Raw genomic sequence first — 14,984 nt, 5'->3', positions numbered from 1 at the left:
GACCTGTGTACCAGGACAACGACCTGTGTACCAGGACGACGACCCGTGTACCAGGACAACGACCTGTGTACCAGGACAACGACCTGTGTACCAGGACGACGACCTGTGTACCAGGACGACTACCTGTGTACCAGGACAACGACCTGTGTGCCAGGACGACGACCTGTGTACCAGGACAACGACCTGTGTGCCGACAACGACCTGTGTACCAGGACGATGACCTGTGTGCCAGGACAACGACCGCAATGTGCCAGGACAGCGACCTGTGTGCCAGGACAACGACACTGTGTGCCAGGACGACGACCGTATTACCAGAACAACAAACCTGTGTGTACCGACAACGACCTGTGTACCACGACAACGACCTGTGTACCAGGACCTGGCCTATGTGCCAGGACAACGACCTGTGTGCCAGGACAGCGACCTGTGTGCCAGGGCCACAACCTATGTACCAGGACAGAGCCTGTGTGCCAGGACAACTTGTTTCCTGTGTGCCAGGACAACGACCTGTGTGTGCCAGGACAACGACATGTGCCAGGACCATGCCCTGTGTACCAGGACAACGACCTGTGTGCCAGGACAACGACCTGTGTGCAGGACAACGACCTGTGTGCCAGGACGACGACCTGTGTACAGGACAACGACACTGTGTGCCACGACAACGACCTGTGTGCCACAACAACGACCTGTGTTACCAGGACCACAACCTATGTGCCAGGACAACGACCTGTGTACCAGGACAACGACCTGTGTGCCAGGACCACAACCTATGTACCAGGACAACGACCTGTGTACCAGGACAACGACCTGTGTACCAGGACAACGACCTGTGTACCAGGACAACGACCTGTGTACCAGGACAACGACCTGTGTACCAGGACCATGCCCTGTGTACCAGGACAACGACCTGTGTACCAGGACAACGACCTGTGTACCAGGACAACGACCTTTGTACCAAGACAACGACCTGTGTACCAGGTCCATGACATGTGTACTAGGACCACGACTCGTGTACCTGGGCCATAACCTGTGTACCAAGACAAGGATATATGTACATACCCACGACCTGGGTACCAAAATCAGGACCAGTTTCCAAAGAAAACAGCCTATGTATCACACCTACGACCTGTGTTTCACGACCACACACACACACACACACACACACACACACACACACACACACACACACACACACACACACACACACACACACACACACACGTATGCGGTCTCTACATAACTGAATGTCATCCCTGGCACCACCAATTTTTGAAAAGTTTCTGTCATGTTTTGCATTTTTTTTTTCATCATCCTACAACATGAGTGTTGTTCAGAGAGACTGACTGGCTTGCTGATTGGCAGATAAATTTTTGCCAGACGTTCTTGGCTGTAATTTGTATTGGAGGATAGTGTGTCTTGTTCTGGGGTTCATTTACCTGTGAAAACCTAAACGTGATCTTCTTTGTACGTAGTGAGATATAATTAACACTCACACATCAGCACACATGCAACGTACAAACTCAGTTAGATAAAAAGAGAACATCCAGAGGTGAGGGAGTTAAGACGAACACTTACCCTAGCAGTTGTGTCCATCCAGTGTGCTTTATGGATGGATCAACAGCCACAGTGTGGTTGTGTTCCTCACATCTTCACTACACAGTTACCATAGTACCTCTTAAGGTGCCAGCTTGGACGCCATTACATCCACCATTTCTGCAGTATTAATTCAATCAGATCCCACTGTTGCCACCATTTGTTCATCACTCAAGTTATTGTATCGGCATCATCCACTTCTTGCTTATTGTTCTTATTACTCTATGACGCAACTTGTTACTGTACATCATAAACTCGGCTCCTCACTGCATTTGGTACAGATATGATGATGTCAGAGCTATTAGTATACATTAGCAAAGAAAATTATGATGAAAATAACAACAATGACTATTACAGACATTCATCCATATGTGGAATAGTTACATTTCATTCATTGTGGAGGGGTCGTGGGTGGGGGCTGCTGAGTCACAAGTCGTGGAGGTCGGTTTTTGGAGCTGGAGGAATTATATTCTTTTTATTAGGTCACCAGTTAACTCCTTCACCATGCCCCACCTGCCCCAAGAGCTAACACACCCCTCACCTGCCCCAGGAGCTAACACACCCACCACCTGCCCCAGGAGCTAACACACCCACCACCTGCCCCAGGAGCTAACACACCCACCACCTGCCCCTGGAAGTAACACTTCCCATATCCCCCACAGATCAACGCCAGCAGCCTACAAACGCAGGTAGACTCTGCCTACGCCAAACCCCAGAAGCCGGCCAAGAGCCCTTCACCCCCAGCACCAGCTCCAACATTAACATCGGCACCAGCACCCGCATCAGTGTTCACGCCACCCAAGGAGCCCACGCCGACACCCACGCCCAAGGAGCCCACGCCCTCGCCCACACCGCCCCCGGTGAACCAGCTTGATTGTATGCTAGGTTCCCTGGCCTCCCACATGACGGAGCAGGGCATCACCACCACGCAGAAGGGCTGCTGCTGCGCCTGCGACAAACCCATCGTCGGCCAGGTATATTTCTCTCTCTCGTGCCACTTACTGTCTCACATGTCACGGGTGGCACCATCACACTGCCATATAACACCTCCGTATGTATCGCACTGCCACGGGTGATGGGGATCATCACCCGTGGCAGTAACACTTTTCATCACCCGTGTTTCATTTTGGCAAACCTGTTATTATTTCTCAAGTTTTTACTTGTTTGTATTCAAGTTAGTTAATTTCCACCTTAGTCTTGTGTTAATACTCATAGATGTGCATTGGCCTGGGTTTATTATTATTATTATTATTATTATTATTATTATTATTATTATTATTATTATTATTTTAATATCTGCTGTATGTAGATGTATCCGAAATTGTCTTGTGCTGTGACTCGAACCTGGGCCTCGAGACTGGGTTCGAGTCCTGATACCACGAAATTTCGTTTTCGTTTTGTACTGATGTTAAAACCCGTAGAATCGTTTGAATCTCTCAAAGGTACGTTTTATTTCCTCTTGTAAATTTTATTTCCCCACTGAATGATTTTGGAATATATAGTCATGATGATAACTATCCGTCCGTCCATCTGTTGACAAATGTTTCCACAGAATAGCAAAAGTTGTATTGGACGCATCACAAGCAAACTTCATATGTAGGTTCTTTATACACATCTGATGAACACAATTTTAGTTTTGTTATGGGGAATTAGCCTTTCCAGTGATGGGTTTAGTTTTCTGTAAACCTTTGGAACACATGGCGTTTACTGTAGTTGTACTTATAATATATTCTCGTGTGTGTGTTTGTGTATTTGTGTACAGGTGATCACGGCCCTGGGCAAGACGTGGCACCCGGAGCACTTCACCTGCTCCCACTGTAACCAGGAGTTGGGTACCCGCAACTTCTTCGAGCGTGACGGCAAGCCTTACTGTGAGCCTGACTACCACAACCTCTTCTCTCCGCGCTGTGCCTACTGCAACGGCCCCATCCTTGACGTGAGTCTAACTTGGGGACAGGCGTGGCCCTACTTGGACGTAAAATTTCGTGGTTAGGTTAAATTAGATCTGTTCGGTGAGTATAAGTTAGGTTAGAGTGGTAGGAGGTGAGGGTATTATTGATGGGAGATCAGGGTAAGTTTGTTTAGGGAGAGAAAGTTACAAATATCGTGTTTTGGTAAGGACGAGTGAGAAGGACCGGCGAGAACGGATTATTAAAGAGGACTCGTGAATTATGAGATAAAGGGGATGAGTGGCCTTCCTTCACACATTTTATAAAAGTTCACTTCATGTTTTATGTTACTAAAAGGAAGCTGCTGTAGCCTTTAGTAGGTGAGTTCACAAGTCCAGCCTTACGGGAGACACATTAATTATTCCCCACGAATTGTCCAAACGAACTTTCTTGGTACTTACCCAGTGTAGTTCACATCACTGTAATTGTAAGGCCCGGCTTCACCCCCCCCCCCTCTCCGGTACAGGGATATATGAGTTGTACCGTGACTTTAGTTGTCACTTGGCTCTGACATGAAGACCTAGATGGTGATAATGATCATCTGTCACCACACACTGAACATGTTGCATCTCAGTATTACCTCTGGTTACACCTCCTATACTCTAGTGACTAGTAGGTCTAGAGACTAGAGTCTATTCTCTAGACCTACTAGGTCCCACCTTATCTTACTCTGACCTATTAAAACTGAGACCCATTAGGACTAGGGACCATTTCACCGGAACCCATTTGACCAGTAGCTTTGTTTCTTTCTCGCCCTATGATGTAACAGAAATGCGTGACGGCGCTGGACAAGACGTGGCACCCAGACCACTTCTTCTGCACCCAATGCGGAAACACCTTCGGCGAGGATGGCTTCCACGAGAAGGATGGCAAACCTTACTGCCGCGACGACTACTTCAACATGTTCGCCCCCAAGTGTGGCGGCTGCAACTCTCCCATTATGGAGAACTACATCTCTGCCCTCAACGCCCAGTGGCACCCAGAGTGCTTCGTCTGCAGGGTGAGTCTCATCTTATATTCTCTCTCCCTCTTCTGTTCTCATTTTATCTCTTCTCATTTTTTCTCTTCACTCATCTTGTCTCCATTGGTATTCTACTCAGATATTTCCTTTCTTTTTTTACTTCTGCTCCTCACCTCTTCCTTTTTCTTCATATCTTCCCCTGTATATCTTTCTCTCGTTGTATGCGTGCGTCTGTATGTCACAAAATTGAGCTATGTAGTCCCTCGTGTGACTGTCCCTTGTGTGTGAATGTGTGTACAGTAGTTTTATTACGTAAGTCTGGACTCTTGGACCTGCTGTTGCTGCTGCTAGGTAAGTGATGGGCTTCGTTACCCCCTCTCCCTCACTATCCCTTCCCCCTCACTACCCCTTCTCCCTCACTACCCCCTCTCCCTCACTACCCCCTCCCCCTCACTATCTCCTACCCTTCACTACCCCCTCTCCCTCACTATCTCCTCCCCTCACTCTCCCCTTCCCCCTCACTACCCCTTCCCCTCCACTCCCCCTCCCCCTCCTATTCCCCTCTCAGTACTCCCCTCCCCTCCTACCCCTTCCCCTCAGTACTCCCCTCCCCCTCCTACCCCTTCCCCTCTCAGTACTGTACTCCCCTCCCCCTCACTCCCCTCTCAGTACTCCCCTTCCCCTCACTACCCCTTCCCCTCTCACTCCCCCCTCCCCTCACTATTCCCCTCTCAGTACTCCCCTACCCCTTCCCCTCTCAGTACTCCCCCTCCCCCTCCTACCCCTCCCCTCTCAGTCCCCCCCTCCCCCTCCCCCCCCTCTCCTCCCCCCTCCCCCTCCTTTCCCCTCTCTCCTCTCCCCTCCCCTCCCTCCTCCCTCTCAGTACCCCCTCCCTCACTATTCTTAATGTCTCTCCTCGACCCTTGACCTTTCTCTCACCCCATACATCTCCCTTTGCACAGGATGTAAGGGTGCCCAATCTGCCCCCCCTCTGTGCAATTTAATCTAAATCCCTCACCTCTCTCACATCTCTCTCCCTCTCTCTCCCCCTCTCTCCTCCCTCTCTCACCTCTCTCACTTCTCCCTCACCTCTCTCCTCACTTCTCCCTCACCTCTCTCCTTCACACTTCTCCCTCACCTCTCTCCTCCACACTTCTCCCTCCCTCTCTCCTCCACTTCCTCCCTCACCTCTCTCCTCCACACTTCTCCCCTCACCTCTCTCCCTCACCTTCTCCACCTCTCTCCTCCCTTCCCCCTCACCTCTCTCTCCTTCCCTCCCCTCACCTCTCTCCTCCCTTCCCTCTCCTCTCTCTCCTCCCCTTCCCCTCACCTCTCTCCTCCCCACTTCCCCTCACCTCTCTCACTTCACACTCCCTCTCTCTCCTTCACACTTCCCCTCACCTCTCTCCCTTCACCTTCTCCCTCACCTCTCTCCCTCTCACTTCCCCCTCACCTCTTCTCCCTCACCTCTCTCACTCCACACTTCCCCCTCACCTCTCACTCCACACTTCTCCCTCACCTCTCTCACTCCACACTTCCCCCTCACCTCTCTCACTCCACCCTTCCCCCTTACCTCTCCCTCACTCCTCAGTCGTGACCTCAGACACTCTACCATTACATATACTTGAATTGTTTTAACATTTGATTGCTCGCTTCTCACTCCAACTGTACAGTACATCACGTGTCAAGTCTACCGAGTTTCTTTTTTCAGATGTTGTGTTTCTTTTCATTGTAACTACCAAGACGTTTAGGCTAACGATGTTTTAAGTATGTTTATAAACATTAAAAAATACATGAATTAACTGTTTCCAGCTGCTGTTTTTTTCCGTCTCCACATTGTGCATGGTAGAAGGAGCTGGCAACACTAATGGTTAACTTACCCTAACCTGCCGTTAATTTCCTTTATTATTCCTTTTTTTAAGGCAGAGAATAAAGTCGCTGTATCAGAACATAACCATTTACAGCTAGAGGTCAAATTATCTTGTTGGTTATTGTCATCCCTACCGTATTGTCATAACTTTTCGGTATCGTTACGTTAGCCGCCTCGTTTGTCTATACCGGGGGGTCTTAGGTTACCCCTCCGTCAGTTTATCCTTAAAAAATTCCTCCTTGAGGAAGACTTCACGCATCACAGTGAAGTTTGATCTGCAGCTTCACATCATGATTAATTCCATACTCAGCGTTTGGTGACATACATCTCCTTCAGTGATAGATCATTTTAATTTTCCTGCTATGTTGTGTCATGTTGCCATCTTGGGTCTCCACACTCCCAGCTGGTGGGTGACGCCCACGCATGAAAAGAAATGTGGTAAAATTGTTACAGTGTGATGCAGATAAAAAAACTTTTATGGCTGGCTGAGAAAATGGCGAGAAATTTGACAATGTTTAAGAGAAATTTGTGCGAGTACGACACTCGGAGCGTGATGGCTACTTTATAATACTCTTCATAAATTGTCTGTAATGACCACTAAAGTTTTTTCTTGATATCTGGGCTGTATGTCGGCTGTGTATTAATAAACTCTTATAAATAGTTGTCGGGTGGCGTGAAGTTACACCTCTAGATAATATGGTCACCCGGAAGAAAATCCTGATTTGTTTAACTCAATATTGCGTATATTCCCGCGTATCACTTAGAGTACAGTAACAGGTTATAGACTTTTATTCATAACTGTCAACTCTCCCACTGTAGCTCATAGTAATAATACCTCAACTAACCTCTAACATTTAACTTGTGGATAATACAACCAGTGTGCTGAACTACCGCAGACAATAATGCCTGTGAGGTAGTGTACACTCAATGTGTGTCGTTGACTGTAACCACTCGACCTTCTGTTACGCTGTGTGACAATGTTGGCCACTGTAACAGCTGTTATGTAACAGTAGTATTACTGCATTAACCATAACTTGTGACCCTCTGTAACACTGTGTGATATAATGGTCATTGTAATAACTGTATTATGGCAGTAACATCACCTAAAGCAGTGGGTTAATGTGTGGCTGCGGCCGCTTCCTCCCTGAAGGACTGCAAGGAGAGCATGAAGAAGAGACAGTACTACGCTGTGGACAATAAGCCCGTGTGTCCCGGGTGTATGGGCGTCTCTGATGATGACGAGGACGAGGATTAGGACCATTATCACTACTACCACCACTGCTGCTACCACCATCACAACCACTACTACCACTATTGCTGATCAGGGGAGCAGTGAAACGCAGAAAGTTGAGGCCTTTGTGATAAGAAAGCCAGAATTATAAGAGGACTGCCACCAACACCACCACTGCAGCCACCACCACTACCACCGCCATCATGACCACCAACCCCACTACCATCATCACTACGACTACCACTGCTACTGATCAAAGTAGCGGCAAACTACAGAAAGGGAGAAACCTTACAGCACTGGAGCCCTACGTGTAAGAGGTGTCAATGATAACGAAGTGTAGCACGCCTGCTGAGGTTAAGGGACCCTCAACAAAGATGACAATACGGGCGAGGTAGAATGAGTTGAGAAACAGCAACGAGGCAGAGAAATTGTTGGAAGAATAAGAAATCGGGGATGAAACCAGTGAGAAGATAGGAAGGAGGAGCGTGGGTGGTGGGTGGGGCTGTGTCAACAAGAGACAAGGTGTTCCCTCCTTAGTGCCAAGTATCCCATGCCAAGACCTACTTCCACCATCTGTTCATGAGATCATGACTGCGTGTGCACTTACCATTATTTCCACTGAATAGTTCACTATTAATGAGGATATAAACTCTTCATTAATTCTTGGTTTCACGAGATAAAGCGACAACAACTGTAAATGTTTGAGAAAATATGGACAAAAACCCTTCCGAAAATATCACACATCTTGCTTCACCTTTTGTTTATATGTGTTTGGTGTGTGACGGCTACGTGACGGCTCCTCTTCGTGGGCGGAGTCTTAGCTCAGCGCCATGCTAGTCTCCTCCTCAGTACACGACCTCCAAAATGAAAAGCTCCTTTGATCACTCTGCTTTTTATAAGCAGTGCGGGGCGAAAATGTTAACTGAGTAGCACTGGTTATTTGCTGGACTTTGAGGTATCTGTATATTATTACCAGGCAACCGTCACCGTACATTATATGCAAGTCTAGTGCCCCGATTTGAACCTGAACGATAAATACTTGCCAGAATGTAGTTATGGCGCTGATTTTTGTACGTCTACCTTGTCTATCTTAGCTCCATGAGCACCTCGCTCAACTATGTTTGGTAAATAACTTCTTCCTGCATGTTGTCTCATGCAGCATTACATTAAGCAGTACTTGGTGGCGTCAGAAGGAAGGCGGGACTGTCCCTCCTACGTGAGGAGCTCCCTTGGTCTTGCTACATTTAAATATTTATTCCTCACCCTGTGCTTTTCCCTTTATATTTATGATAGATTATGTTGTCTTAGATTAAAACATGTACCTACCACATTTAAATTTCAAACATTATTTTGTATTGTTGATGAAATAAAAGTTTTAATATAATGATTAGAGTTTCTGGTTGTCAGTGGCCTGCTGAGGTTGGCTGGTGAGTTAACTTTACACGTAAATGGTCTCGACTACAGTGTATATATATATATATATATATATATATATATATATATATATATATATATATATATATATATATATATATATATATATATATATATATATATATATATATATATATATATATATATATGTTTGTGTGTGTGTGTATGTGTGTGTGTAAAGTGAGTGAGTGTGTGGGTTTAAAACCTATCCCGATTAACCCTTTCGCTGCGTTTCCCGCACTGCTATTTTATTCTGGGTACCGCCAGACGATTTTATTCAGCTTAGGGTAACCTCCCGCAGCGAAAGGGTTAAGGTGAGTGTGTGTGAGGGTGCAAAGTGAGTGTGTGGGTTTAAGGTGGGTGTGTGGGTGTAAGGTAAGTGTGTGTGGTTGTGTGTAAGGTGAGTGTGTGGGTGTGAGAAGAGTGTGTGTGGGTGTAAGCTGAGTGTGTGGGTATGAGGTGAGTGTGTGTGGGTGTAAGGTGTGTGGGTATGAGGTGTGTGAGTGATATGAATATAAGGGAGGAGGCTGGGAAGGTTAAGATGCAGACATAACACCTCAGAGAAGAATTCCAACAGGAAAATGAGGAGGAGGAGGGAGGACCTGTATGTGCTGTACTGTTTATATATTAGGGATTAGAACGAAGAGACACGCCATTGGAACCTAAACCTAACATAACCAACTGTCACTTGAAAATACAGGCACTAATTTTGGCGTGACAAAACGCCATGGTTGAATGAAATTATTTAATGAACAAAAAAAAAGAAGAAAAAAAAAAATATATATATATATATTAGCCACGAACAAAAGTTTTGCCCACTTTGTAGTAATGTGGACAAGTCCCAACAGTTGGAAGGAACTTGGTACGCACTCTAGATTCTCTAGAATATGTTCGAAAGCATTCTAGATCCCAGATATACAGTACACCGACTTGCAACAAGCTTATCATGGGAAACTGAACTAATAGAGATTCCAGTTAATTTACACTCAGTAACTTATGTTGACCAACATTCTTACATTAGTTTAGAAATAAAAAAATAAAAGACTGTACTCGTTAAAGTAAGCAAGAATCCCATGACCATGTACTCAGTTTTCACCCACTTATGAAGTTTTGTTTTGAAAAGAAAAGGAAGTTGCTATCACTTATGATTAGTTCAGTAAATGTACGCGGGTTTCTACGCACCGTATTTGGCAGTGGGAAGATGTTTATAAGGGAAAGGTTATTGAGGACACGAGCTGGTACACTATTATACAAGGTCTCCGCCATTTCTCAGAGATACGTAATGAAATGTTCTGCAGTTTTGCGTCCCTATTTCAGTAATTTGGTGTTCAGGGGATTATATGAGCTTGGGTTTAGTTAATTTTCCCTGAAGATTGTGTATGGATGATGATAAATTTCAAGAAATAAGGAATTCGTCAGTAGGCAGGAAATGTGTTTTGTCTGTACATGGAACTTTTAAATTATATCAATGTTGTGCTTTGTGACTTTCTTTTTCGTTTGACATAATTTACCAGTCACTGAAGCATATAGATGACAAATTTCAAGAAATAATAAATGAAAGTGGACGAGAGCTGCGCGTTGTCATCTTTTAGAATCTCGAATATAATACCTTCTTCATATTAATGTTTAAACCAAGATAAATAGTAAAGAGCATCTGGTTGACTACGCCATAAGTTACTGGTTTATTTATTATAATGCCGTTCCACCTGACTGCGGCAGTGTATTACTACTGCCGCCAGATTATTATAACCTTTTATGATCAGAAAGCTGGCAGGTGGGCGAGGAGGGAGGAGTGTCACGCGGCAGGTGGCTGGGTCGTCGCCCACGTACAAACTATAAATGTGCATCTATTTCCTGCCTTTTTTCTTGCGTTGTGTGTCTGTTGGGTAAGGGCCATTGCTGCACTTTTGCCGCCTTATTTTACCGCGCGTTTAAAACATTGTCGATTCTTGTATTTAGTTAGATGCAACTGCATTTAGGTAATTAGGAAAGAAAACTAGATTCCAGCAAATTTGATCAGCTTAATTTATTTTACTGAAACTTTCCGAAAATTCGTTGGATGAACCTTAGATAGGATTAATATTTACGGTAATTATGTCGTGATGGGTGATAACTTGGCAGAGAGCAACTGGGCAATTTGCCAAGTCTTCCTCGGCGACAGGTGGTGCCAGAAAAGTGCTATACCTCTGCCAGAACCTACTATATTCTGCCTTATATGACAATCCTTCGACCCACCAGCCTGGTGGACGGGCGGTGACATAGTCTGGCGCACACCATCACTACTGATTGCCACGCCCAGCAAGGCAAGAGAAGTGTTGAAGGGAGAGGCCCAGGTGATGCAGTTCCCCAGGCTTTCACCATCACCCACACTAGTACACACACTGACCATACCTGGCTGTTGTACGACCACGCGTTGTGGTTTACATGAAAGTACACTTGACATCGACGATTTTTTTCTCTTGCGAAATTACTCACAGGTGTACAGGACCTGTACACTTGAATAGTACCTAAACACATACATAAGTACACACTAGTTTCGAAAGGTGTGAAATATATATGTATGTACGTACAGTAGGTATATTGTCTAAATATATAGTGCTGTATATATGTAAGTATGCATGCATATATGTGTGTACAGTATGTATTTTATTTCAAGAACATTCCCTGTACGTTACCGTACGAGAAAATACACGTATGTACGTCATGTACATTGTTTACATACACAAATCAGTAATTTCACACACATGAGTGCATACAGACTTGAATAAATACAAACTTACTGAATACACAAATACACGGAACTCAACCCCATGACTGCATACACAAACAAACTTACCTTCAAGTACGCCCCTGTACAAAAATTTACTACAGACAGAACACATTCATAGAAACTGCATATATACTGACATTCACAAGAACTTACATAAGAGTACACACACAAACGTGTACATGACTACATACCCATAAGTGCACACATAATTACAAGTACACTCAATATCATTTATACATACATGGTAGCTAGACGTGTGGCAATAAATATGCAATTAAACACTTGTATGTTCATGAGCATTCATTCATCAGCAATAAGTACTTTTGTGCATATATATGCACAGGTAAGGGGGGGTCGACGAGGATGGCCACTTCCTCCTCCTTGAGGGGTTCGGGGGGAAGAAAATATTTCCAAGATGGCTGGTTAACAATCACATATGGCTGACAATCCGCAACTACTGTACAGTACTGTTTAATTCCAGCATTACCTAACTGCCACAGAAGAAAGTATTTCATAAAAATCGTCTAGTAATACTGTACTGTACTGTACTGTACTGCACCGCACTGCACTGTAATGTACTGTATTTTACTGTTCAAACTAGTTCGTAAAATACTGACCACACTGATTTACATCTCTAGTTGTAAAATTAATCTTTAGTCATCCAAATTATTTATTAACTTGTTTGTACACTGCATTCAACTCACACTTAAATTACGTGCAGGACTTAACGTTTTGTATACTGTACCAGGTTATCCCCCAATGGTATCAGAATGGAAATCCAAGTAAAAAAGTATTTTATACAATAAGCAACAAAGATACCACTTCAGGTTCTTGAGGTAAAGTACTGTATAGTCATTTTTGTTTTTAGTCTTACTGACTGTCTTTGATATAATTTTACTATTTGTTAAGTCTTAACGTGGTAACTGAGGTAGGTCACTGATGGTGCCTGATTGGTCACTAATCTTGTTACACAGATGACAAGTGGCCCATCTAAGTATATATATATATATATATATATATATATATATATATATATATATATATATATATATATATATATATATATATATATATATATATATATATATATATATATATATATATATATATATATCAGTGACCCTGAATGTTTAACGTTTACTTATTAAATATAATGGGGATAAAATATGTAATCACAAAGGTATTCTTAATTGCGATTTCACTTTAAGTGTAATCAATTACAATTATATTTAATATAAAATAATGTAATGAAATATAATTACCATCAATTGAACAACATGTAATCGAATATGATTACAGATTATTATTACCCATGTCGGCTTGATGGGTATATAGTGCTGTACAACACTGTATATGGGACCCTTAACCTGACTTGATCTTAAAATGGGACGATTTCTCTATTTTAATTTGTACAGTAAATAAGACAACTAAAACAGTATCATGCCAACTTTGAACTCTGAACTACAGTAACATCTATATAACATTTTCAGCAAGGAGTGGGCAGAAAGTTTCTTCAGGGAATGAGTCAGTCAGGATAGGTGTTCATAGAGCTAGATAACACGGCTAAAAATTTGTCCGGTGAAGGCTAACATCTTCTCAGTATCCACTCTGCACGTGTGTAATAAAAATGTTGAAAGAATTGTGTACAGTTTTACCAAACTTACATCAGAGTTTCGAAAACTCGCATCGACATGCATGGTCAGTCGGGAATCAGGAAAAAACTACTGAAGTGGCATTGTATTGTTTTAAACATTTTTGCACACAAATATACAATAAAGGGATTTTTAATAATTTACGACTAAAATATTTTCGTTTAACTAGGAATAAGAGAACACATCTAGTTATGGCGGTCTTGAGACTACAGTAATTTAGAGACTCCTCCTTGGCAGCTATTTATTTAAGAAGTATATTTTTTCCAATATAATTTTTCTCTTAAGTTCATACAAAAGTGTACTCATAAGTTGGTGTATGTGTATAATGTACACGTGTGTATAAGTTGCTGTGCGAGTATACATTCATGTACCCGTATAAGGTACAGTAGTATACACTACTATACATGTTTAAATGTGTGTAAGTCGGTATAGATGTATAAAACCTGTACATCCATGGGTAAGGTGGTGCATACATGTATACACCTTGGTGACCTATGGTGTAGTGGTAAGAACATTGGCCTCACATGCAAGAGGCCCTGAGCTTGCTCCCAGTGTAGGGTGAAACTATTAGCAAGTATATCTGTCATATACCCATCAGTAAATGAGGACCTGGATGCTAATGATCAATGGATTGAATGTCACGGTAATGGTTAACCAACACAGCCGACGAGGTCTTCTGGACACTCGAGTCGTATGTTTGTTAACTCGGGGTGTGGTTGCTGTGTTGGCAGCAGCTTTTATAAAAAAAACATTTTCATGCCTAAGTGGCATTAAAGTTGGCAAACCTTGAAAACAGTGTACAATCATTATTATTAGTTTATTATTATCATTTACATTATACAACGAATAAGATGGCATATATGCATTCCCATGTATACTGTATATTGTACATGTATAAAATGAGGTCTTATGTTTTGAAGACTTTTTGGTGGCTGAAAAATCTTTTTGCCTAAGAAATAGAAATTAACATGCTGCATTACTTTAATAGTTCACCTCAAACATTTAGGGAAAACTCGCACAATACTGCAGCTAAAACAATAAATGGGTCATGAAAGGCTGAAAATCAAACTGGAAGGGTACGGAATTCGGGGAAATGTCCTAGCGTGGATAGAAGACTTTCTACATGACCGCAAGCAGTGTATGGTGATTAATGGCACGAAATTGTCATCTATACCTGTCACAAGTGGGGTACCACAGGGCAGTGTATTGGGCACACTGTTGTTTGTTTGTTTCATAAATGACATGCCTGCCGTTGTACACTCCTCCATACAAATGTTTGCCGATGACGCCAAGTTATTTCGGGAAATTAAGAACCAAGCGGACTGTGAAGAGCTGCAGAAGGACCTCTTTAGGCTCCAAGAATGGTCGAAGAAATGGCTGCTGAGATTCAATGTCACGAAGTGTAAGAGGATACACCTGGGGCGTACCAACGGTAAGGAGGCGTATCATATGTCCCAACGGGATGAAGAAACTGCACTAGTTGAGACTGTATGTGAGAAGGACCTCGGTGTGTATGTTGACAAT

The 14,984-nt window shown here is 43.4% G+C and overlaps 1 protein-coding gene across 9 annotated transcripts in view; it reads left to right on the top strand.

Moving 5' to 3' along the window:
• LOC121871529 (paxillin-like) overlaps positions 1-14,984 on the top strand; it is a 173,279-nt gene that overhangs the window by 139,392 nt on the left and 18,903 nt on the right. For 7 of the 9 annotated variants that reach the window (XM_042373960.1, XM_042373956.1, XM_042373958.1 and 4 more), the window contains 3 exons: positions 2,256-2,567; positions 3,356-3,529; positions 4,312-4,542. In XM_042373960.1, the coding sequence (XP_042229894.1) occupies positions 2,256-2,567; positions 3,356-3,529; positions 4,312-4,542 (717 nt within the window). Of the gene's footprint in view, positions 1-2,255; positions 2,568-3,355; positions 3,530-4,311; positions 4,543-7,523; positions 8,992-14,984 lie in introns of those variants that run through there. The other 2 variants (XM_042373959.1, XM_042373955.1) reach the window with 1 other exon arrangement.

This window comes from Homarus americanus, unplaced genomic scaffold (genome assembly GCF_018991925.1).
Source record: "Homarus americanus isolate GMGI-L3 unplaced genomic scaffold, GMGI_Hamer_2.0 scaffold45698, whole genome shotgun sequence".
Classification (NCBI taxonomy): Eukaryota; Metazoa; Arthropoda; class Malacostraca; order Decapoda; family Nephropidae; genus Homarus; species Homarus americanus.
This window is presented reverse-complemented; position numbering and strand designations above follow the sequence as displayed.